The 27,071-nt window shown below is 36.8% G+C and overlaps 1 protein-coding gene across 2 annotated transcripts in view; it reads right to left on the bottom strand.

Annotated features, from left to right (window-relative positions):
* Positions 1-27,071, bottom strand: part of Stpg2 (sperm tail PG-rich repeat containing 2) — a 575,612-nt gene that overhangs the window by 531,969 nt on the left and 16,572 nt on the right. For both annotated transcript variants that reach the window (XM_060392630.1, XM_060392631.1), the window contains one exon: positions 26,219-26,383. In XM_060392630.1, coding sequence (XP_060248613.1) covers positions 26,219-26,383 — 165 coding nt within the window. The remainder of the gene's footprint in view (positions 1-26,218; positions 26,384-27,071) is intronic.

Below are 27,071 nucleotides of genomic sequence, written 5' to 3' on the forward strand. Positions count from 1 at the left end.
ATGCTTGCCGCTGCTCTGAATAATGACATGGAGACCTGTTATATTTATTATAAGCTTAAGGCACTGTACCTGGGCTGATACTCAGCCATTCTATACAACACTGGACTGACCTACGTGCCACCACATGGTCCATTACCTGCCATTTTAGTCTTGCTCTGGCACCTGCTTCTTCATCTGTGTCCCAATAACAACTCCCTTCTCGTCCCCACCTAAGACCTCTCTCTGTGCCCAGAAGTCCCACCTCCCTATCCTGCCCACCTATTGGCCTTTCAGCTCCTTATTTATATGAGATGCTGATGAATAACAATGTTTACAAAATACTAAGACAGGAGATTCTTCATAATAATTACAATACGGAAGTCTGGCCTGGAATCAGATCTCTGCTAGAACAGAAATCAGCATTTGAACAAAATATAAGGAAAATCTTTACAGAGTGCACAAAAACATCACTCCAATGTTTCCTTCTTTTAGTCCAATAAAAGGCTCTTTCTCTAATATCAACAAACTATATAAAGAAGAACAAATATGAAAACTATCAGGTAAGAATTACATTTACAATGTCCAGTGCATTTATATCTGGCAATCTTGGAGAAAGTACTCTACTCTCTATCCTATCTTGGTGGCTTCAAAGTTCTATTCTTAATTCATTTTCTATCATAATTTGAATTAATCAAACTATAAATATTGTTTTAGACTTTAAAACATTTTCTTAAATCCTAAACAACTTAGGTTTAATTGTGAGACTATAACTATCTAGTCTTCAATCCCATCAGAGAGCTTAGAAGGATAAATATTACTTGAGTAAACAAGAAGTGCAGAGCAAGCAGCCTCAAAACTAGAAATGACAGAGGTGACTGGGTACCTGACCAGTCACCCAATGTTCCTATGCAACATTGGGACATCCATCTTCAGCACTCTGTCCCAGTACAAGATAGACCTTTCCAGGAAGCAGGGATTATGAAGGACTTGCCTACCTTGTCCTTGCAAAATTTGGCAGTCAACTTCTTCTATGTCCTGCTTGTTCACAGTTTGGACAGCATACTGTCAGCAGTTGAGGCAAGGGCATTTTTTCGCCCAGTGGCTAGCTTTGCCACATTTAAAGCAAACTCCAGATGGAGGTTATTCAATGCCCATTATTTTCTTTGAAGTAGTATAGGGATGCTGCCAGAACTGACATGTCTCATTGTCAAAAATCCTTTTATTGTTATAAAAAAAATCTTTAAATGTCATATTCTGTAGATCTCTTAAGTATCTGAATACCATCTACTTATAGTATATCTGAATAGGCAAATATTGCTTGTTTCTAGTTATTTACTATCTATTCAACATTAAAAATATCTATAGGAGACTAAATAAAGCTTATATTTATAATTAACTAAGCTAAGATGGCCACAAGTTTGACTGACTGATAACTAACTTGCATTTCTTAGTTATCCTAAACAGTATGCAATAGTAGCTTTCAGAAGAACTAGAACTTCACATTAAATTCTTAAGTGAGTTGCACAGGTGTAATGCCTTAAGCAAGAGTTGAAATATGTAAAGGTAATTAACTAACTAGAGTCTTTGAAAAATGAGACTATGACACAAAACCTGAAGACCCACAGACAAGAATGAGAGAGACAATATTGGAAAAAAAAATATTGGAGGGAATAAGACTGGGAATGAACCAAAAATTCAACAATCCACATCAGTAATAATTACAGAAGACTTCAGGAAGGGCTGTGAGGATGGAAATGGGAAACTGTCATATTCTTGTTAATAAATACAACAGATGTTAGATTTTCATGTTTTAAAAAAAAAGAGCGAAATATATAAACAGTATGTTGTAACATATATAGCCTTAAATTTGTATCAATATACAATAATCTATACCAATATAAAATATTTGGTTTATGTTCTTTAGTATTAAAGTAGATTTGTCTTATCATACCTCCTTTTTTATCATCCCTTCTCCCTCTTTTTCCTTTAACACTAGATAAGAGAGAAAGAAGGGAAGAAGAAAGAAAAAGAAAGAGATGCCTAAATTCAACCTCCTTTACTTTGTTTTCTCCCTGACAAAGATTGTTAACTTGTGACCAATCCCCCTAAATGGCAAACACCTTCACCCACTGACTGACCAAAAACAACCCACCCCACCTCTTGTGAATGGGGCGTGTTCTCTTAAAATTGTTTCCTGCTATTTGACGGTGATGGCATTATTTGGGAGCCCTAAGAAAATTGGAATATTGTCAAGTCCTAAGAAAGCTAACTGTAACATTGATTGTCCAGTCTCTGTGTGATGGGAAAGTGCAGGACATAACTAAAGTCCTGGCTGCAAGAGTATGTAATGCTGGACAGTCTTAGCGTGCTGTTTTGAAGTTGTTCTGGATGCAGATTTTTGAAAAAAACAGATATTGAGGATAGTCTATGAGGTTGGATCATCTGGGATACTTGTCTTCTTTTGTGTCTGGTCCTGTTGCTCTATAAACATATAAACTTTTAAAGGTAATACACATTTCTACATTAATACATGTATAGAATGTGCAGTATGCACAAATCAGGTAAAGATGTTTTGCTGCTCTTTGAGTAGGTGAAAGGCAGCAAACATTTGTACTGTATAATTGAGCTATTAATATAAATCTCCATCTATGCCATATGAAAGGATAGCTGTTGTTGGTTATTAAAGTTTAATATTGATTTATCCTTTAGTTAAACAGTGGTTATTCCTAAACCAGCTGTATACCCAAATCACCACACAGAGACTAGGATTTATTTAATTAACCTAGAGCACAATGCTGGGCAATAGTTACTCCATTCTAAACCTCCAAGCCCACATAGTTTCCTCCCATTCAGATTTCCCACATTCTACTTGCTTTTAGTCATATCTTAGGTCCAATTCATCTCTCCTCATGGTTCCAATTCCTGTCCTCCCAATCTCTGCTCTCCTACTCCTCCCACTAACTTCCTTCTCCTCCCCTCCGGACCAGGATGTCATACCCTATTCTCTCCATTGCATAGCATTGGCTGATTGTTTTACTGAAAATACAGAGAACAAATGGTGGCATATTTACACAGACTTGAGACAGGTGATGCTTAGACTAAACATCACAATGCAATGTCCAGATTGAAACCAGATAGTGGGGTAGAGAAATCAACATTTGAATGAACAAGGGCAAATTGTATACCTTCCATAAGAACATTATACCAACAGACGGCCTAAGACCTGAGGACAGTGTAACCAACAAGATTTATTGGCTATGCTGAGACAATTCTCAGTCTCAGAGCTGTTTCCAAACAGAGGGATTAGCATATATATATCACCTGTGTTGTTGTTTTGTTTTGTTGGTTTGTTATTTCATGCCTACAGTCAAGATTTTCAGGAGAAAACCCCTGGTCAAATCTAATCTTTATTAATTTTGAAGGAATCCAATGCAACCTATTTCCTGATTTCCACTCCAAAGTTAAGATATCCTTAAAATAAATACATTGGTTTAGTTAGAAGCTTTTTCCATAATTCAATGTCTCTCAGAAGCTGTTGTTTTCTCTTGTTTACATTTAAAAATTTTAAGTCAATAAAGCATTATTTAATCTATCTCATCGAAATCCCATATGCCCCTTCTGTTCCATGATCATTTTCTTTAAAGTCATGTTAGATCTCTACAATTGCTTGTCCTGTAGGACTGTAAGATATATCTATAACATTTTCTATGTTAAAATGTTTTTAAAAATGTACTTTACTGAGTATATATGTCAGAGCATCATCAGCTTCAATCTGTAAAAGCATCTTTATATATCTATCATCTCTAGTAAATGTGCAATCTCAGAAACATCCTTTTCAGAATTCAAGGCAAAAACTCATCGAAATTTTGAATATGTATCTATTGTGCTGTACACATATTTTAATTTTCCACACTCTACAAAATGAAGCATATAAGCTATTGTATTACATTGCTCTAAGGTGGCATTATTGAATAGAATATGTATTCTTAATTCAGAATGTCGTCCTTCATTTAGCAACTGATCCTTATATAAATATAATTTCTAGTCTGATTATGCTGGTTTATAGCTGAAGGTTTTTTTATATTGCATCTCTATGGGATGTCATTCTGAAATTTCATTAAGCCTTTTTGTATTTCTCTTATTTGGAATTACTTTTTTTATTGTCACTGTAGGTTCCAGATTGGATTCCTTTGCAAATCCTTTATTCTGAATCAAAGGATTTCCCAAACTCTTTTTGATGGCCTCCACTCTAGTATTTAATTTTTCAGTCTTTTCCTTCTCTAAGTCTGTTTTCTTCTGATCTCCATTTAAAAGGATATATAAACTCGAAATCATTACTGAAAATATAATCATTTCTATGCTAATAAGAGAGATAAAATTATATAGGATCCAGATGCCCTCTATCATTGTATTCTCCATTTTTTTTAAATAGAAAATATTTATTTGTATTTCTCTTTATGTATCTGTGTGAAAGGCTGCTTGCTAGTGAGGACCAGTGAACATGGATACCCTCAGACTCTAGAAGAGGACATTGGATACCGTGGATCTGGAATTACAGAGAGGAGTGAGTGGGGCTATGTGAGTTTTGATAAATGAACTCCTGTCCTCTGGTCCTCTGCAGAAAGAGCATGCGCTCTTAACCACTGAGCCATCCCTCCAACAATGATTTTAATTATTAAGTAGGAGGAGATGTTTTTCACGAGCTACAGATAGACAAAATGTGTTCACTATGGGATTCCCTTCTTCTTCATCGTATTATTCAATTTCTCCTTTGTTCCATACATTTCTCTTTTGTTTCTGGTTTAACCTTCTTGAACAATTTTGCAAATGTATATGTATATTTTTTCCTTCAAATACAAAAATAAATATATGCTCTCTTGAAAAAAAAAAAAGAAAATAGTTTCTTTCCTATTTTCTCTAACTCTCACTTTTTTTCAGAGACTTTATTATACACATTTACAGATCATTTTTACTTATTTTTCTTTCTCCTTTCTCTGAAGACTTCATTTTTCTTTCTGTCTCTTTTGGAGACTTTACTTTTATGTGCATTTATTTATCTCTCTTTTACCTCTTTTTTAACTTAATATCTTTTAATTTAATTTTCCCTAAACTCTTTTCCATCTTTACCTGGAATATTCTCTTTAATTTTACTTACCTCTCTCTTTGGGTACTTTTGTTGGCACGCCTTCTGCCCCACCAAGTTTCTCTGCCCTGCTCCTTCTGCATGGGTGCAGGCTTTTTACCCACAACACTGGCCAGTAGTTCCAGGCTCAGTGCCCTGCGCCACTGAGCTGGGCCAGCACCTCTGACTTCCACCCACTCTGAGGAAGTAATGCCAAAGGTTGCATCAGCAAGTGGGATGCAGCTAGTGCCAAATGGTTTTTACCTGCTATCTGCAGCTATTTGCCAAAGAAACAACAGTCTTTGGGAAGCGTTTCACATGGTCTGCAGCACTTAGAAAGGCACTATATTTTTTAATAAATATAAAGGTCTCCATGTCATTATTCAGAGCAAGGGCAAGTATAGAAAAACCTTATGGTTACAGACAACAAAGAGAGTTCCAGGACAGGCAGGACAACTTTCTAAGACATTTCTTAAAATAAAAAAGCATTGATATTAATCAGTGTTATTTTAGAGTCTCTTCTAATAAAGAATAATACCAAAAAGTGGGGAGGGAAATTTCCTAGCTGTGACAGATCACACTGGTGAATTGGTCAGCAGAGAAGACCAAGTGGCATGGACTACAGGGTCTGCTTGAGCAGCATCTCTCTTCAGGTACAATCAGGCTTATGCAGGAAGCACATAAGAGAGTCACCAAAGAAATTCTACAAAAGGTTTGAAGTCCTCTACCAAGATACAAAAAGACAGACACTGATGTCTGTTGTTATTTTTTGTTCCTGCCATTTGCTAAAGCTTAGAAAATGTGATGTTATATAAATTTTAAAAAGTCATTTTTACTTCTGGAATGTTTTTAGTATTACACATGGTTTCAATATGCTTATCTTCACTGTGGGCGTTCAGCCTTAACACCATGAGGTGAATCAGTCCCATAAAACATTACATCATAAGAAGATATATTAGTATTATAGTCATTACAGGTAGGGTTTCCAATTGATATATGATGATGAATCTCAGCCTCTTATCAAATCCTTGAAAGAAAAGTGAAAGAGCTGTCTACCAAGCTCTGTAATACAGTGTGTGTGTGTTTGTGTGTGTGTGTGTGTGTGTGTTTCCACACTGTGGGATTCCTAAGTGTAGCAAAAATAATAATAATAATAATAATAATAAAACCAAACACAAAAAGAAAATAAGAAAGGTATCTAAAAGCTTTAAAATAAACAGAGTCACCTGAATTACTTTTCAAATTCTTCAAAATGTCCTACTGGTAGCTGTACTTTCAAAAACTAATGCCTAGTGTTTAGCTAAAAATTGGAGCTTTTACTTAAAAGTACATTAATTCTAACCAATTAAGGGAGATTTTTTTCAAAACCCTTTGTGGATAATGGCAAACTCCATACATGTAAGGATAACTTTCACCTTTTACCTACAGAGAAGTAACTGATGATGTCTCATTAACATCATCCCTTTGCCGTTCTTAAAAAGGGTCACTCAAATCCAAGCAATCCAATACTATGACAGTTATTCTCATACCTCACATGACTCCTGAAAAACCTAGATTTGGACATGTATAGACATAGGATGAGCTGCATTGAAGGCAGGATGGAAGTCAAAATACATGGGAAGTTCTGGTGGTAGAAAATTCCCACTTATAATGTATTTTGTTTTTAATTAAAAATAAATCAGAATTTCATAATTATATAGATGTGTCCTAAAAATAATCCAACCATCTTAACTATCTTATTTTATGTATTGTACATAGTAATATATCTAATATATTTACTCTAGCTTATGGATTTGTAATAATAATAACAAAGCTTTTGTATCATAATTTTTAACCTTAAAAAACATAAGCCAGGTGTATTAACACATACCTGTAATCCCAGCAGGCAAGTCTCTGTAAAGTTGAAGCTATACTGATCTACACAGTTAAGTACCAACCCAACCAGGCTACACAGTAAGACCCAGTCTCAATGAAAAAAAAAAAAAAAACCGCAGAAAAGAAAAGAAATCATGATGCTAACAATTACCTCCAGTGTTAAAGAGTCTAGGTCCTTAAATATGACACAAAAGCATTCTATTACTAAGCTACACACCTAATACATGTTACATTTATGTAAGAATTATTTCAACACAATCTTGAGTAAAATTATGTTCATGAGGCATTCTTCAAGTAACTTTGTTTTACTGAAATTTTATGGTTCAACCTCTGATCAATTCAAGATACTTTATATATGGATATATATGGATGTATGTAAATAAACACACAGGCACACAAAATTTAAGACATTAGCAAAATCATTTTCCTGAAAGAACAACAAAAGGAAATTTACTGACACCATGTAAACTAACAACTACTTGGCTTTTAACTTCTAGAGTACTCGGATAAATGTTCAATCTCAAATTTAATTTGAAAGGTTTAAAAAACAGAAAACAGAATAAATTGATGCACATTTAATTCTCGATCACATAAGCTTTTATGTTAAGAATTGTTCCCAATGCCAACTTCAAGGTCACTGTCACTGTGGAAAGTTATTAGCAAATAAAATATGACTTAATTGAAGCAAACTCAGCATGGAGCTGCAACACTTTACGTGAATGCTGTAATAAAACTTGAAAAAGAATTACTAACTGCCATTCTGACTGACAATTAAATGAATGAGGAGGGGACTGTGTAACTGTCACCCCTCATCTTTCCATAATTAAATATGGAAATAGACTTGCGAAGAATTAAAAGTCTCGAGGTGCATCAGTGTAAGTGCTAATGGGCTACTCTGCAGCAGTTCTGAGGTCAGCATCATGGTTTCAGTTCCAACCTCCCTGTCGAATCACAATCAAGAAATACATTTCTAGCTGTTATTTGGGAAAGAGAAAGGCTGTATTTTACCTTTCAAAATGTTATTCTAAATAAATTACATACAGAATTTCTCTGCAGATGAACTTAGCCGAATATATCATTTGTTGGCTAGAGTGTTACAAAACAATTCTATATTTAAGCTTTGCCATATACCGTCAGTAAACATGATTCATTCATTTAAAAAAGCCATAATAATTACCTATCTATTATATTATTTTGCTGTTTCATTATGTTCCCATCTGGACACAGATTTCAAATACAGTATTATCCCCCAAAAGGTTGAAAAGGAGCTGCAAAGAATACTCAAAAATGTGGATATGATTTGATTGAGCATTACTACAGTATCATTTACAAAGCAGGGTCAGAATCTTGTTTCCTGAAGAAACAGGAAAAAAATGGTAACTTCTGCTACCAAGCTTTGTACCCAGTCTCAAACTCAAGATGTAAATTTTACAAACTATCAAAATTCAATTGCAACTGAGTGTCAGTGAATATTCTTGAATACTGAGAAAGAGGCCTTTAATTCATGTGTAAACCTATGCTTTATGTAACTTGCTTAATTAAATTAAATTTGTACTTGTATTCTTGAAAATACTACTCGGAATGCCTCAATGATTACTAAAATAGGTAATCTACTAAATTGGGCCTATTCGTGATATATTATTACATAGTAATTTTATTTTTCTGTTTTTTTCTCAATAATTGGCCAAAAATAAAGCTTATATGTCAAAATATTGCTTATTTGTGTGAAAAACAATGTTATGCATCTAGGAAAGCTTAGAAGCATTACTTTGTCCTTCTAATACAAAACAAATTATTGTAAAACAAATAGAAAATATAATTTTAAAGCTATAATTTATTTCAAGATTTAAAAGTAATCAGGAAATTATTTAAGTTAAGGCCAGTGATCTATGACTACTACAAAAAAAAAAATACATGCTAATTGCAGTATACTATAGGTTTTCCCAGGATATTTAGGATAAGATAACTAAGCACAAAGAGTCTAAGAAATTTGAAAATGAGCAAATAGCTATGGAATCAAAATACAAATCCAGGTATCCTGACCCTCAGATCTTGTCTTTCTCATCACAGAGAATATGCCCCTATCAGATGAGGGACTTCCACCAAAGTCATTGCATTATTTACGAAATTGACTTCTGTTATCCCTGTAGACATACATTAGCTAATCATTTAAGATGTTTGTCACTGTCTATACATGAAAAATAACTAATTTTTAGGTTGTTATTAACAAGTAAGATACTCAAGGCCTGAAAACCAAACATAGCATGGAGATGAAATCTCTTAAAACAGTCACTATGGCCAGAAAGAAGTGTTGAGTCCTCAGGATGAGAACAGTAAACATGTAATATCTTCACACTCTATTTACCACAAATAAGCTGGTTCTTCAGAGATTTTTAGTGTAAAGTAGTTCACTGGGTCTTAAGTGTCAGCTTGCTACTTACACCACACCTGGACACAAGATGTCATTTATAATTTGTTCCATAATTAGTAAGAATCAAAGATCTATAAATCAAAATAAGTAATAACCCTTACATATTTGTCTTGTCTTTCTTCTTTAATTCTTTGAGTGAATGTGTGCTATTGTCTAACAACTTTCCAAATCTTTCTGGGGAATATAGTAGCAACAAGTTCTTTCAATTTCATTTAACTGGAAAAATCTTCAGTGTTTTTTTTTCTTTAATTTTAATTTAATAGTTTGGCAAAATGCAGAGTTCTTTTGAAATTATTTTTTAGGTCAGCATATAAAATAATATTCCACCCAAAGAAAACAAAACAAAATAAAAGCCAAACCAACTGTGTAGAGTGCTCATATTTCCAGGGCCTGATGGTTAGATACTGTTCTACTATCTTACCATAGAAGGTCTTGGCAGTCAAACTTTTTTCCTTTGGCTTTCTGAGACAGAGTCACCTGATAGCTCAGGGTAGCCTGTCACTTCACCATGAAGTTCAAGGGAGCTTTTAACATTTTCCCCTTGAGAAGAGTCTGACTCTGCAGCCCTGGCTGACCTGGAACTCGTTATGTCAACTAGACTGGCCTCAACCTCACAGAAACTCACCTGCCTCTGCCTCTTGCTGGAAGCAAAGGCAAAGGCCACCATACCCAGTGGTTTGAACTTTTCAATCTTCCTGCCTGGCCTTGAATTCAGGTCAGCCTGCTTTTTGCCTCGAGAGTGATGGGATTAACTACACCTAGCCTTGATTTTACACTTTGAATAACCAGAGAAAACAGGAAGTGTCTAATGAACAAAGTATTCAGTGAGTCACATTTCAGAGTGCCTGGCTCTGTACTACTTTCTTTATAAAATGGTTTTAATCCTCTTTAAAATGAATTATTTCTTCAGCCTGAAAATAATAATAATAATAATAATAATAATAATAATAATAATATTCCAGCATGGCATCTTTATACATAGGTGTCATTACACTATTTTCTCATTGAGAGAGCCTGGCTAAATAAGCCTGACTGTGATGGGCTTTATTTTCTTGCTGAGATGGAACAGGCCTGAGTTTTCTGTTCCTCAGAAAAATAAACTTCAATTGCAGGGAAAAGCTACAGAACCTGGCTGGCCAAGACAATTGGCCAAGGGAAATTAGGCTGCTTAGCTACTGGCCTGAGAAGCCCTAAGCCCTGACCAGTTACAGGGCCTTCACCGCCATGGGCCAAGCCCTAATCGAAGTCAGGCATCCTCCATGGGACCAACCAATCCCAATCGAGGTTACATAGCCACAGAAGGAATTCCCCTCTCTGGCTTTAAAAGGGACTTTCAACTTCCCTCACAGTGCCGCCACCAGGTTGTGAAGGCAGTGGTCCTGGCATGCTGGTCTTCTACAGAATAAACGCCCTTAGTTGTTTGCATGCTACTTTGAGTCAGGCGTCGTTCTTTCAGTGTCTTCTGGACCCTAACAGTCATTTGCTCCCTTCCCTCAATATACTGCCCTCCAGCTGGTTCCTTCTTCCCCATTTGTCCCCCAACACCTTTCTTATTGCAAGCATTCAATTCCCATCTCTTACTTCCTCCTCCCTAAATATCTCTTTTCCCCCTTTTCAAGATCTCCTTTCTGCTTTTGTAACCTTCTGCTGTACAACACTGTCCTTTCCAAAAATTCCTTATAATACACATCAATCTATGTTTTTTCTTATAACACCTGGGATGATAATACTCCAGCAAGAGACATAGAATAACAAAAATGCCAGTACTAGACATGAGAAACCTCCTTTCAAGTTGTTGATCAGGCAAGTACAAGAAAGCTTTGCCCTTGAATGCCTCCTAAAAGTTGAAAGTCACTGTTGCTAAAAACACCGTGCACTTTGGACACAGGAACTGGATTAGCACTAGAAGTGACTCAGAAGTGTAGCAGAATTTTAGCAGAGCCATTGTATCTGCATAAATTCTGGAGTGATGGTACCTAGACTTTGAAGTAGGCTTTTGTAAATACTCAGTGATTGTTATGGAATTGTTCCTTTGAAGGACTTTCAGAGCCTTTGCATAACTTAGTCCCAAGACATATCTGGCAAACCAGGAGGTTTCCTATGGCTGAAAATTGCTTAGAATTGTTCTTCAGACAACCTCTAGGGTAGATAAGAGGTTTGGCTTGCTAAAAGTGTCTTTTGTGTAACAACAAAGAGCACTTCTGGGAAGCTGCTAGTGTTCCATTCTTGAGAGGCTGATCTGCCTGCTGCTGAGAAGCCTAAAATTCATCCCTCAGTGTCTCTCTTCAGTCAATCACCCCACATATCCCAGAACAGCAACACACAAGCTCTTCCTAAAAACTCGTCCTCCTAATACCAGAAGATGATTTGCAAGTTGCCAAGAGAAAGAATCAATCAATAGTTCTACCCACCTGTCATTCCTATGAACCACAATGACCAGCAAGTCAAAACACTACAAAAAGTACAACAGTAGTACTTACAACATGGTGGTAACTAGCAGCTCTCTAATTGGATGAAAGGGCCAGTTACCAGGAAATTATGCCCGGTTCTGTAAACCTAGCCAACCATATATGGCTAGTGACATCCTCTTAGAGGAGATGCTAGTACCAGCACTTTCCTAAACTAGTATAGTTCTTAACTGCATTCTACATATTTACTCTAGCATCCACAGATAAGGATAGACCTCATCCCTCATCTAAGAAGCTTCTTCTTACAGCAGAAGAAAATCATTACAGAAAGCCACAACTGCTCCAAATGGAAAGTAACAAACCATGGGATGCCCAGCCTCAACTGATACATTTACCACAAAAATCCTCCACCCAAGGCTCTGAGAACATCATTGAAGACAGACCATGGTAGAAACCACAAAACAAGGAAATTCTGTGAGATTGTGCCATCTAGCTAAGACAGGAAAGCTGTATCCATAAAACCTTGACAGCATGGTTTCCTAAACAATTCCAACTTTGGTTGACATCCCAACATAGAGGAGGAAAATCTCACAGAGCACAACCCTAGATGAAGAAGTGCAGGCAATTTACAACTCCTAAAGGAGAATTAGCCTTCCCAAGGGAAGAACCCTGATTGGTTATCCACTACTAACTAGTCATCCCTAGAAACATATACATGCAGGTAACACTGAATGGACTCAGCAAGATATATTTGTATGTTTATTCATTTATAGGTATATGTAGCAATGACTGAAGAGGAGACTTTGAATTGGGGGCAGCATAGATAGAAGGGAAAAGAGAAAAAATGTAATTTTATTTTAATTAAAAATTTTAAAAAATACATTGTATAAAATTCTTAAAAATAAAATATTATAAAATAAAAATGGCTGAGCAAGTATCTGTGGAGAAAGACGCCAAGCCCTTTGGTCATATGCCAAAGAATGGTATAGCTAGATCATATATTTTTAGCATTTGTTTGTTTGGTTGGTTGGTTTTGTTTTTCAAGACAAGGTTCCTCTGTGTAGCCTTGTCTGTCATAGAACTCACTCTATAGATAATGATGGCCTCAGATTCAGAGATCCTCCTGCCTCTGTCTAAGTGCCTCCTAAACCAGATTAAAGGGCTGTGCTACCACCCATCTTGTTTTGTTTTTTATTAATCTTGGTATATGTATATCTTCCATTAGTGGAATGAGAAAAACATATCTGCTAAATCCTGAACCAAATGCAGGCTAAAACTGAGGTCAGCTGACCCTTAGGCATGCACAGTATTTACAGGAATTTTTGCTAACATGCATTGTTCTGATTCTGTGACCCAAGGCTTCCTGTTCTCCAATCAAAAAAGAAATACCATGGTGACACAAGTGTCCTATTCTTATTAAAATTGTGTTTCCTGTCATGCTTGCTAACAGCCATCACAGCCATGATAATCGGATGTGCCACACTTGCTCACTTTAAGTTTGGGCCACTTCTTCAGACTTGTACTCACAAGAGGTACTTGCTCCCAGCCAGGCCTATGTGACTCAATAAAAAAATCAAATTCATAAAGATCTCAACCTGGTCTACTTCTCTTTGGAAAAGAAGAACCTGAATACAACAGTGAAATACAAAATTAGCATACAAAACTCAGTAGCTTTTCTACATGCTAGCAGTGAACTTGTCAAGAAGAAATTAAGGGAAAAAGCCCATACTTAATAGCTTAAATATACTCATCAACAAAATGAAGGAGATGGAATTTTGATGACCAAATATTAGGTATACCTGATTGTAAACAAGTTTTACTTCTTTTTTGGTTACTTGCCTACTTGTTTTACATTAACCTTGAAAACATACACAGAAAACTAAATAAGTGTATCCCTGTAAAGGAATTACATTTGTTCTTAGCATGACTACAAATATAGTCCTACGCACATTTTAGAATTTGATCATTTATAAGAGGGTTGATCATTAACTTGTATGTCCTAATTATTTTTAACAGTTTACAGCAAGTTAGCAGCTTTTACAAGATTAGGATTTTACAGTTTTATCCCTGTTAAGCTAACCATTTTTTCCTCGAAATTTACAGGTCATCCCCCTGCTCCCACAATGGTCTTACAGATCCTGAGAGAAAGAAAGTTTAAATTTCAGAAAAAATTTTGAATATCCATTACCTTAATGGGGAACATTTTTTGTAGATATCCTAATTTTTATATAAATCCTTTTTGATTTAAAAAAATTTACATAACATGAGGCATAACAGTAGCAAATAATTTTACCATTTGTTGTAAGAAATTTTTTCTAAAGAGGTATTAGGAATATCTGGATCCTTTACTCACTATGTATAACAGCTTCCCCGTTGCAGCATAGGTGGACCCCTCCATATTCAATAAGTTTACATATCCTAAGGCATGGAAGTTTATGCAATAGTCTTACAAATCTTGAGATAAGTTTATATTTTAGCAAGACTTTTAGAGAATTAAATAAAATGGAGAAAAGTATGAGATAAACAATAGTAATTTCTTTTGGGAATAGTCTATTTTTTATCTGTTTTAAAATACATAGTGTCTGGAGGATCCAAGATGGCGGCGACCAGTGCGCACCATATCTGAGGGGCAGAGTATCTGAAACTCAGAAATTGTTGAATGGAGGGGCAGCTGAACCCAAAACAATGACATCGAGGCTTCCAAGGAGAAAGGGGACTAACTGTGAACTGAGACCATTTAGATCCAGGTCACTTGCGGACTTCTCCAGGGACTTCACTGCAGACTTCTCATGGGGACTCAGTCCCCAGGCACTTCCCCTAACCCATATCCCTACTCCCTCCTTGGCGGAGGCAGCAAAAACAGTTCACAGTGCCCCCACAGAGTATAGTGCTCTGCCCGCAATGCTGGCTGCTCCTAGAAAAGAACCCCCAGCTTGGGTTCTGAGACAGAGAATACACAATCCCTCCAGGACTCCCCAATGACCAGCCACCATACTCCTTCCCTGGTGGAGGTGGAGGCTATGGAGGTGGCCCTCAGTACCCGCCAAACAGCACAGTGCCAGAGGGCACCAACTTCGATGGCTACGGCACCACTGAGCTAACTATTCGCCTATACCAGCATTTGCCACAGCAGGATCAAATCAAAGAGTAGAGAACAGGGGATCCCCTGTGCTTTCTGATTGGTTCTGCTAGAAAATTAGTGTGCCTTCAAGTGAGTGATTGCAGGGCCCCTCTATGCAAGCAGCAAGACATCAGGTCCCTACCACCCACAACTCTATTGTGTTCTAGGGACAGAGTTCTCAACATTGAAGCCCCTGCTCTGCCAGTGAATTCCAGTGAATTCCAGACAAACAATTCCTAGAGCCCAGGCAGATCTGCATACCAGTGGCCTATAGGCTACTGAGGTATTCAGGGAATCTGTACCTGTGCATTGCGCACACTAACAGCATCTGAGAACAGTGCCAGCATCACATTCCTCCCTTAGGTACAGCTGAAACACCAACACACACTCTCAAACCTGTGGACCTCTTCATCTTCCTGAAAAATACTCCAGACACCAGAGAAAGATGAACCCAGTCTGAAGTAAAGACTCCAGGAACAAACAGTGAAGGTTACAGATGAGCAGATGACCAGAGGCAAACGTAAGAACACACCCAACAAATATCAGGATATCATGGCTCCATCAGCAACCCCCAAAATCAATGGACATTTCAATTCATCAGAAACACAAGAAAATGACTTTAAAACTATGCTTATCCAGTCATTAGAGACACATAAAGAGGAAACGAACAAATCTCTCAGAGAAATTGCCACACAAATACAGGCACATAAAGAGGAAATGAACAACTCTCTCAAAGAAATAGCCACAAAATGGAGGCAAATAAAGAGGAAATGAACAGAGCTCTCAAAGAAATGCAGGGGAATACAGCCAAATAAGTAGAGGCACAATTAGTGGCATGTAGAGAGGAAACAAACAAAAAAAAAAAATAGAAGCCATCATGGAAAGACAGGAATCCACATTCAAACAGATGAAAGAAATGGTACAAGGCATAAAAACAGAATTAGAATCAATAAAGAAAGCACAAACAGAAAACCCTGGAGCTGGAGAACTTAGAGAAAAGATCAGGAACCACAAAGGTAAGCATCACCAATAAAACACAAGAGATGGAAGAAAGAATCTCAGGTGCTGAAGATACACTTGCAGAAATTGATAATTCTCTCAAAGAAAAAGTAAAATCAGAAAAGTTCCAAACATAAAACATCCAAGAAATCAAAGATGCCATGAAAAGACAAAATCTAAGAATAATAGGGATAGACAAAAAAGAAGATTCCAGGCTCCAAGGTTCAGAAAATATTTTCAAGAAAATCATAAAAGAAAAATTTCCCAATTTAAAGGAAGAGATGTAGACCAGAAAAGAAATTCATGTCACACAATAACCAAAAGACTAAATACACAGAACAAAGAAAAAATATTAAAAACAGCAAGGGAAAAAGGCCAAGTAACATATAAAGGTAGACATATCAGAATGACACCAGTTTTCTCTTCAGAAACTATGAGAGCCAGAAGGGTATGGGCAGATGTCATGCAGACTTTAAGGGACCACAGATGCCAACCCAGACTACTATAACCAGCAAAGCTTTAAATCAACATAGACGGAAAAAACAAAATGTTCCATGACAAAACCAAACTTAAACAAAATATACACTACAACCAAGCCCTACAGAAGATACTAGAAGGAAAACTCAAATCCAATGAAAAAAACTATACCCAAGAAAACACAGGATATAGATAACTACACAACAACAACAAAAAAAAATCAAAAGAATACAAGCAATAAAACACAGTAATATCACCAACCCCACAACAAAAGAAATTAACATTCACTGGTCACTATTATCTATCAACATCAATGGACTCAACTCTCCAATAAAAAGACACAGACTAACAGAATGGTTTCAGAAACAGAATCCAACATTCTGCTGCATGCAAAAAATACACCTCTGCAACAAAAATAAACACTACCTCAGAGTAATGGGCTGGAAAAATGTTTTTCAAGCAAATGGACCCAGAAAACAAGCTGGGGTAGCTATCCTAATATCTAATAAAATAGACTTTCAACAAAAATTAATCAAAAAAGATGAGGGGGGCACTTCATTGTCATCAAAGGAAAAATCCACCAAGAAGACATCACAATTCTGAGCATCTATGCCCCAAATACAAAAGTGCCTACATTTGTAAATGAAACATTATTAAGCTGAAATCACATATCGATCACAACACCTTAATCATGGAATACTTTAACACTCCACTCCCACCAGGGGACAGATCATCTAGACAGAAGCCAAATAGGCAAATAAAGGCACTTACAGAGGTCCTAAGTCAAATGGACCTAATAGATGACTATAGGATTTTTCACCCAAATTCAAAAGAGTATATTCATCACCTCATGGAACCTTCTCCAAAATAGACCATATAGATGGTTACAAAACAAGCCTCAAAAGATACAAGATTGAAATAATCCCTAGTATTCTATCTCACCATCATGGACTAAAGCTGGACCTCAACAACAATGGAAATGACAAAAAGTCTACACACACATGGAAACTGAACAATTTGCTATTTAAAGAGAACTGGGTTAAGTAAGAAATAAAGAAAGAAATTAAAGACTTCCTAGAATTCAATGAAAATGAAGGCAAAACATTCCCAAACCTATGGAACACAAAGAAAGCAGTGCTAAGAGGAAAATTCATAACACTATCTGCCTTCAAGAAGAAATTTGAAACATCTCAGAAAAGCAACTTCATGGCCCAACTGAAAGCACCAGAAAAAAAGCACATACACCCAAAAGGAGCAGACAGCTAGAAATAATCAAATTCAGGGCTGAAATCAATGAATTAGAATCAAATAAAACTATTCAAAGAATCAATAAAATCAAGGGCTGGTTCTTTGAGAAAATCAACAAGATAGACAAACCCTCAGCCAAACTAACTAAAAGACAGAGAGAAACTATCCAAGTCAAAAAAATCAGAAATGAAAGGGGGGACATAACTACAGACACTGAGGAAGTCCAAACAAACATTAGATTGTACTACAAAAGCCTATATGCCACAAAATTTGAAAAATCTAAAGGAAATGGACAAATTTTTTGAAAGATTCCATTTACCAAAATTAAATCAAGATCAGGTAGAAAGATTGAATAGTCTTATATCCCCCAAGGAAATTGAAGCAGTCATCAATAGTCTCCCTACCAAAAAAGGCCAGGGCCAGATGGTTTCAGTACAGAACTCTATCAGACCTTCAAAAAGAGCTAACTCCAATTCTCTTCAAACTATTCCACAAAATAGAAACAGAGGAGTATTAGCAAACTCATTCTAGGAAGCCACAGTCACCTTCATACTTAAACCACTCAAAGACCCAACGAAAAAAGAGACATAATACCTTTCTCTCTTATGAATATTGATGCAAAAATACTCAATAAAATACTTGCAAACCGATTCTAAGAACACATAAAAGATAACATCTACCATAACCAATTAGGCTTCATCCCAGACATGCAGGGGTGGTTCAATATAAGCAAATCCATCAATGTAATACACCACATAAACAAACTAAAGGAGAAAAAAAAAAAAAAAAAAAAAAAAAACATGATCATCTCCTTAGATGCTTAAAAAGCATTTGACAAAATCCAACAACCATTTATGTTTAAAGTCTTGGAGATATCAGGGATACAAGGCACCTACCTAAACATAGTAAAGGCAATATACAGAAAGCCTATGCCAACATCAAACTAAACGGAGAGGAACTTAAATCAATCCCACTGAAATCAGGGACAAAAGCAAGGCTGCTCACTCTCTCCATATCTCTTCAACATAGTACTTGAAGTCCTGCTAGAGCAATAAGACAAGTAAAGGATATCAAGGGAATACAAATCTGAAAGGAAGAAGTCAAAGTGTCACTATTTGCAGATGATGTGATAGTATACATGAGTGGCCCCAAAAATTCAACCAGAGAACTCCCTCAGCTGATAAACACCTTCAGCAAAGTAGTTGGGATACAAAATTAACTCAAAATAATCAGTAGCCCCCTGTATACTTCTAAAAGACAAAAGGGCTGAGAAAGAAATTAGGAAAACAACACCCTTCACAAAAGCCACTAATAACATAAAATACCATGGTATGACTCTAACCAAGCAAGTGAAAGACCTATTTGAAAAAAAAAGGTCAAGTCTCTGAAGAAAGAAATAGATATCAGAAGATGGAAAGATCTCCTATGGTCATGGATCAATAGAATTAACAAAGTAGAAATGGCCATCCTGCCAAAAGAAATCTACAGATTCAATGCAATTCCCATCAAAATACCAACACAATTCTTTACAGACTTTGAAAGAAAAATTCTCAACTTCATATGGAACAACAAGAAACCCAGAATTGCTAAAACAATCCTGTACAACAACAGATCATCTGAAGGTATCTCTATCCCTGATCTCAAGCTGTACTACAGAGCAATAGTAATAAAAATGGCATGGTATTGGCATAGAAATAGAATAATGGATCAATGGAATTGAATAGAAGACCCAGAAATAAACCCACATACCTATGGGTAATTTATTTTTGACAAAGAAGCCAAAACTATACAATGGAAAAAAGACAGCATCTTCAACAAATGGTGCTGATCCAATTGGATGTCTACATGCAGAAAAATGAAAATAGATCCATATTTATCACCCTACACAAAACTAAAGTCCAAGTAGATCAAAGTCTTCTACATAAAACCAGACACACTAAATTGTTTAGAAGAAAAAGTGGGAAATAGCCTACAACTCATTGGCACAGGAGACAATTTCCTGAACAGAACACCAACAGCACAGGCTCTAAGATCAACAATCAATAAAAGGGATGTCATGAAACTGAAAAGCTTCTGTAAAGCAAAAGATATTGTCAGAACAAAATGACAGCCTACAGACTGGGAAAGGATCTTCACCAACCCTATATGTCTGACAGAGGGCTAATATCAAGAATATATAAAGAAATCGAGAAGTTAAATAGCAGCAATTCAAGTAATCCAATTAAAATATGGGGTACAGAGCTAAACAGAAAATTCTTGGAAGAGGAATACAGAATGGCAGAGAAACACTTAAAGAAATGGTCAATGTACTTAGTTATCAGGGAAATGCAAATCAAAACGACCCTGAGATTTCACCTTACAGCCATCAGAATGGCTAAGATCAAAAACTCAAGTGACAATGCATGCTTAAGAGGTTGTGGAGAAAGGGAAACCCTCCTCCATTGCTGGTGGGAACGTAAACTTGTACAACCACTTTGGAAATCAATCTGGCATGTTCTCAGACAATTAGGAATAGCGCTTCCTCAAGATCCAGCTATACCACTCCTAGGCATATAACAAAAAGCTGCTCAAGTACACAACAAGGACATTTGCTCAATCATGTTTGTAGCAGCGTTATTCATAATAACCAGAACCTGGAAACAACCCAGATGTCCCTCAATTGAGGAATGGATATAGAAATTGTGGTACATTCATACAATGAAATACTACTCAGCAATTAAAAACAAGGAAATCATGAAATTTACAGGCAAATGGTAGGATTTGTAAAAGATCATCCTGAGTGAGCTATCCCGGAAGCAGAAAGACACACAGTATATACTCACTTATAAGTAGATACTAGACATATAACATAGGATAAACCTACACAAATCTGTACACCTAAAGAAGGAAGACCCTGGGTAAGACAATCAATCCTCACTCAAAAAGACAAACAGGATGGACATTGGAAGAAGGAGAAAACAAGAAACACAACAGGAGCCTACCACAAAGGGCCTCTGAAAGGCTCTACCCAGCAGGGTATCAAAGCAGATGCTGAGACTCATAACCAAACTTTGGGCAGAGTGCAGGGAATCTTATGAAAGAAGAGGGAGACCTGGAGAGGACAGGAACTCCACAAGGAGAGCAACAGAACCAATATATCTGGGTACAGGGGTCTTTTCTGAGACTGATACTACAACCAAGGACCATTTATGGATATATAACCCAGAACCCCTGCTCAAACGTAGCCCAGTATCCAAGTGAGTTCCCTGTTAATGGGAAAAAGGGACTGTCTCTGACATGAATTCAGTGGCTGGCTCTTTGACTACCTACCCCTGAGGGGGAAGCAGCCTTGCCAGGCCACAGAGGAGGACAATGTAGCCAGTCCTGATGAGACCTGATAAGCTAGGGTCATATGGAAGGAGAGGAAGACCTCCCCTATCTGTGGACTTGGAGAGGGGAATGGGAGAAGATGAGGGAGGAAGGGTGGGATTGGGATGGAATGAGGAAAGAGGCTACAGCTGGGATACAAAGTGAATAAACTGTAATTGATATAAAAAATAAATTAAAAAATAAAATAAAATACATAGTGTATTTTAGATTGTTCTCTCTTTCTCCCCTTCTGTTTCCCTCCCTCCTTTTTTACTTCCTCCCTCCCTCTTTCTGTTCTAGAGTCAAATGGCATTTTTAACATAGGACAGAGATTTTTTTTCATTTATTTTATTTTATTTTATTTTTCTCATTAGTTACATTTTGTTAATTCTGTATCCCAGCTGTATCCCTCATTCCCTCCCCAATCCCACCCTCTCTCCCTCATCTTCTTCCTGCTCCTTTCCAAGTCCACTGATAGGGGAGGACCTCCTCCCCTTTCATATAACTCCATTTTGTCGGGTATTTTCAGGACTGGCTGCAAAGTCCTCCTCTGTGGCCTAACAGTACTGCTCCTCCTGTGGGAGGTGGGGAGGTCAAAGAGCCAGTCATTGAGTTCCTGTTAGAAATAGTCTTTGTTCCCCTTACTATGGGAAACCAATTGATTACTGAGCTATCACGGGTCACATCCGAGCAGAGGTTCTAGGTTTTATCCTCTCATGGTCTTTGATTGAGTGTCCATCTCAGAAAAGACACTGTGCCCAGATATGTTTGGTCCTTGTGGAACTCCTATCCTTTCCACATCAAACTCCCCTTCTTTCATATGATTCCCTGCACTCTGCCGAAAGTTTGGTTATGACTCTTAGTATCTACTTTGGAACACTGCTAGGTAGAGTCTTTCAGATGCTTTCTGCAGTAGACTCCTGTCATACGTTCAATGCATAACCCATTTGTCTTTCTAAATGAGGATTGATCATCATACCCCGTAGGACAGAGATTTAAGGAGACCTTTAAACATGTATGCTTGAGTCTTGAGTCAGGAGAGGAAAGGCCATAACCCAACTCTAGAGCCAGCTTTTTAATATTGCACAGTAGCATATAACAATATTACCTATAATACTCAAAAGATATTTGAATTGGTGCAAAATTAGATCAAGTGACTAGAGGGTGGGATCAGATCAAACAGCGAACAAAGCAAGCTCAGAGATAAAAGGTTTTGCAGGACTTAAACAGCAGGCTTGACTGAGCCAATAAAAAGGACAGAGACTGAGCAAGCTCCAGGATCAAGCTGGGGCACAACACTGCAACAAAAACAAATACAAACAGTAATAACAACCAGACAAGCAACGGTTAGCCATCATGTTCTCATTCACCCAACAGAGCAGGCAGACAACAGACGGTGTCCCAGGGTGGGGAGTCACCTTACCAGAATGTCAACAGTGTCCCCTGTTAAGATTTAACCTGTGCCTCAGATAACATCTAATCACCCAGAGCTTACCCATAAGAGTGCCCTCAGCAGAATTCAGAAGACCAAACCATCTAAAAGGCTCAGAGAGTTGAATTAGGGCATCCTTCTCAGAGAGAGAACAGATTCTGAATGAGCCCCCAGAGGTTGTAGTGAAGCTGTTTCCACCCAAGAGAAGACCAGGATGAACTCTATAAATTCAAGTTTGTATCTAGCCAGACAGACTCAGCCTGAGGCCCTGAGCTGAGTGAGCAAGGGGTTTATAAAGGTAAACACTGCAAGTGTGGTATATCCATCAGCACGCTGGTGCCTGTAAGCACAAATGACAGCATAGGAACTTTTAATAAGAATAGGTCATAGATTTGTCACCATAGTGTTTCTGTTCGATCAGGGAGCAGAAAACCTTGTGGTTTCAGGAAGAGCACAATGAAGGTTAGCAAAAGTTCCTGTGAGTACATTACAAGCCTGACAGTCAACCTGACCTGTTTTAGCCTGAGGTTGGGTCAGGATTTGTCAAATATGTTTTGTTGTGGGTTTTTTTTTTTTTTTTTTTTTTTGGTTTTTGTTTTTTGTTGTTTGTTTTTTTTTCCACTTCACAAGTACTTTGATAGGAGTGTTTATTTGGAACAGTTTTCTGGAGGAGACTTTAGGCTTCCTAAGTAAAGGAGCATGTCATCTATTCATAGAAATAATCTGACTCCTTACACTCTTATTTGTATCTCTTTTATTTCTTTCCCAGTTTTGTTTTGACTAAGACATTGAACACTACTGTAACCACCATTTGCTCTCTTTCTTCTAACCCTTCTCTAACCCTTTTTTTCCACCCCTCTCTTCCACCTTTTCAACCCCTAGATCAGAGAGAGAAAAGGATAGCTAGGAAAGGAAAGAGATCTATGTATAAAGTCAAAGGTCAGAAAGAGGGTGACAGTACATTACTTCCTGCTGATTAGGAGCATCAGGTTCCTTGGGGCTATAAAGATGGTGTAGATCCCTTGGAAGTCCAGTTACAGATGTCTGTGAGCCACTGATAGAGGTGATGACAACTAATTAGGGAGCTCTGGAAGGACAAGAACTCTTTTAATTGCTGAGTCATCCCTACAGCCCTCTCATTTTAGTTTTATTAATCTTAGTCTCTTTCTCTTTCTTTTCGGTTAGATTGACTAGGATTTTTCAGTCTTATGGTTTTGTTTCCGTTTTTTTTTAATGCCCTCTTTGCTTGATTTAATCTTTATATTTTTCTTTTAATCTCCATCTCATTAATTTCATTCCTGATCATATCATTTCTTGTCATCTACTGTTTTTGTGTTTGGATTGTTCTTGTTTTTCTACGACCATGAAAGGTATCATTAGGCTATTTATTTAAGGTTTTTTTTTTTTTACAGTCCCGTGTGTGTGTGTGTGTGTGCATTTGTGTGTGTGTGTGTGTATGTGTGCATGTATGTACGTATGCCAGGGTGCATGTGGAGATCAGAGAAAAACATTCAGAAACTGAGTGTTTCCTTCTACCATGTAGGATGCAGTTCACCATGTTTACTGTCAAGCACCTTTATCTATTGAGCCAGTTCACTAGCCCCAGATTTTTTAATATAAACAATCATAGCTATAAACTTTCTTTGTAGATTTGCTTCAGGTATACCCAAAGGCTCTGGGAAGTTTGCTTTTGCTTTCATTTGACTCTAGGAACTTTTTTCTGCCTGTTTTCGTAATGACCCACTGCAACTTGCCTGGAAACAAACTGGCCTTCAGAAATTAATAGATATTTCACCAGAAGCAATGCTAGATAGTCTTATATGGGTCTATACCATCAGACCCTCAGGTCCGGAACAAAGCCCACAGTCCCTTTTCCCTCCTGCTAGTATAATACTTCAAGACCTACATGTAAAAACTTAAATATTTTAAAGATTATGTTAGGCAGTGGTGGCACATGTGTTTAATCCCACTGCTCAGGGAAGCAGAGGCAGGCAGATCTTTGAGTTCAAGGCCAGCCTAGTCTACACAGTGAGTTCCAACACAGCCAGGACTACACAGAAAAACTCTGTCTCGAAAAAAATCTTAAGATTATTTTTTCTTTTTAATGCTTAGTTATAAATTCTAAAATCATAAATACTTTTATTACATCACAGGAGTATGATATGTAAAGATATTGGGGATAATGAGAGTCAGCTTGTTTGTTGTGAGGAAGTCCAAATACAAAAAGGGAAAGGCTAGAAAGGCTATGTTTTTAGACGGAAACAGGTATATTTATAAGTTCAGACCCCAAGTTAGTGATAGTGAGCCTTAACTATTTATTTCTAGGTATGTCCTGAGATGTTGTAGAAGTAAGGATACTATCAAATCTACCTACAGAAAATAGGGAGTTTTAAAAGAATGGCTAGTGCCAAGCTGTAGAGGTAAGAGTGGCAAGCCAGATGATATGACATCCAAAGAACACAGGGACTCCAAAGAATAACCTCTGGGATAAGTTAAGCTTTAAAATTAAGTAATGAAAGTAATATATTAATATTTTTAGAAAAAATAAATGCATGGATCTGACAAATACATAAATGAGAATGAAGCTAAAATTCTCTTTTAAAATGTTTTTAAAGTGTCAAAAAACAAGTATCACAGAAAAGATGAAGCCAGAAAACCAACATTTGATAAATATAACACTAAAACATTCAAATATCATTGTAGATGATAAAACCAGTAGCTGAAGAAAAACTCTCTAGTGAGAGTTTGACACAAAATAGGGCAACTGCTTAGTTTTAAAGCACCTCTCTAAAAATACCTATAAATTTAAGTTTATACCATCACTTTTCATCAGCAGTTACGTGAAAAATAGGCATGTTATTTCTCTTTATGTAATCCACTGAGAACTCCTGCCATAATCTAGATATAGCACATTTTATATCTAGATTATGGTTACATTCGAGTTTATCTTTATTACTGTACTGTGTTTGACAGTATTTATAAATTACAATATTTTTAAAGTTGTTAACAATTCAAAGTATCTAATACTCTCAAACTCACCAGCATGCAGATGCCCACAAATGAGATGGTTTCTGAAGGTAACTGATCCTAAGCCCAAAGGCATAAAAATAGTGTTTTGGAAGAGAAAGTAGTGAAATCCTGAAAAGACTGATTCTTTGCCTAAGTCATCCCTTCAGGCTTTCCTTAATTCTTACTTTCATTTCTGCCATTTTCCTCACTGTTATTCTTTCTCCTAGATCTAAAAGTATAGAGTACTATGTACTTCTGTCTTGGAATTAAGTAAAACCATACTTATTATTTACACTCAATATATGTATTTATGGATAAATCATATACTTTGACTGGTGAATAAAACTTTGACAACTTACTGTTCTGAAAGTTAAGATATCCATGAATGGACCTGGTAGATTATGTTTGGTATTTCAATCAAAAAGCTCTGTTTATCTTTTAAACTAATTTGTAGAATAACTGATACATTCTCAAATCAAATTCTTTTATAAATACAGTGTTCATGACCCTCCTTTAAAGATCAGGGAAAGACTGGCCATGAGATTAAGCTCTAGCTTCCAAGCCTAAACTAAAAAGCTTTTCACTCATTTCTTCTGTTCTTTTCTGCCAGCTAGACAGCAGGCATATATACAGGAATTCAAATTCTTCAGTATGCAGCCACTAAAACTCAGTGTTCTGATCATTACTTATAGCTAATGATGCATGCATGATGCATTTACAACAGTAAGTAGTCTCTTCCAGCTGCCATCACCAAATGTGTCATACTTACAAATTGAGGATTGTAGTACGCTGGGCCTATTGTGTCATCACTAGAAGGTGGCGTGCGTTGCATAATACTGTCATCGTCATTGAGGTGATAGCCATGAGACTTTCCGGAAGAGGGAATTGAAGGAACATAAATGCTTCTGGAAACTGCACGTGTTCTAGAAATTTTCTTTAAGCATAAAATGTTTGTGAGGAAGACATTTTATGTTATTCAAAGACAAGAAGAAAGAGAACAAGAACAAAATATTATAATATGTTAAAGGTCATCATTAAATATTGACTTAATGAATCATATAATATAAACCAAAAGAGGTCTTATAAAACTAAATTGAAGGAGTGAATTCAAGTTTTAACACATCTTCTAGACTACTAAAGCCACTAAGAGCTAAGGATTGACTCTCAACTTGGCCGCCACTTCTACTTAGTAAAGCAAACTACTGATTTGAAAGATACATAAATAAACACAGAATTCCTGCAGCGACGTCAGACACTTTGAGAGTGTGTGCTGCACAGCACAATCTTCAGTTCTTTCCTTTAGTCCATTTAGCAACATTGCTGGCCTTCATTCCCTGAAACTATTGACTGGTCTGTATATTACCTGTAACGTGTAACATGTGCTAACTGCAGACTACACAGCAGGAAAATGTCTATGAGATAAAGACAAAATGAAGGGAAATGTATCAAACTCATGTATAAATATGACATGTATTAGATGTAAATACAGTAATAAATACAGTAATAAAAGGTATGCTTTAATTCTGAAAGAACTATGGCAAAACTGACAATATCAGGTCAGAAGCATTGGTTAGCCTTTTTGAAAAGGTTTTACTTCCGTGGAAAATATTTTATAAATTAAG

Source organism: Meriones unguiculatus, chromosome 10, assembly GCF_030254825.1.
Source record: "Meriones unguiculatus strain TT.TT164.6M chromosome 10, Bangor_MerUng_6.1, whole genome shotgun sequence".
In the NCBI taxonomy this organism is placed as follows: domain Eukaryota; kingdom Metazoa; phylum Chordata; class Mammalia; order Rodentia; family Muridae; genus Meriones; species Meriones unguiculatus.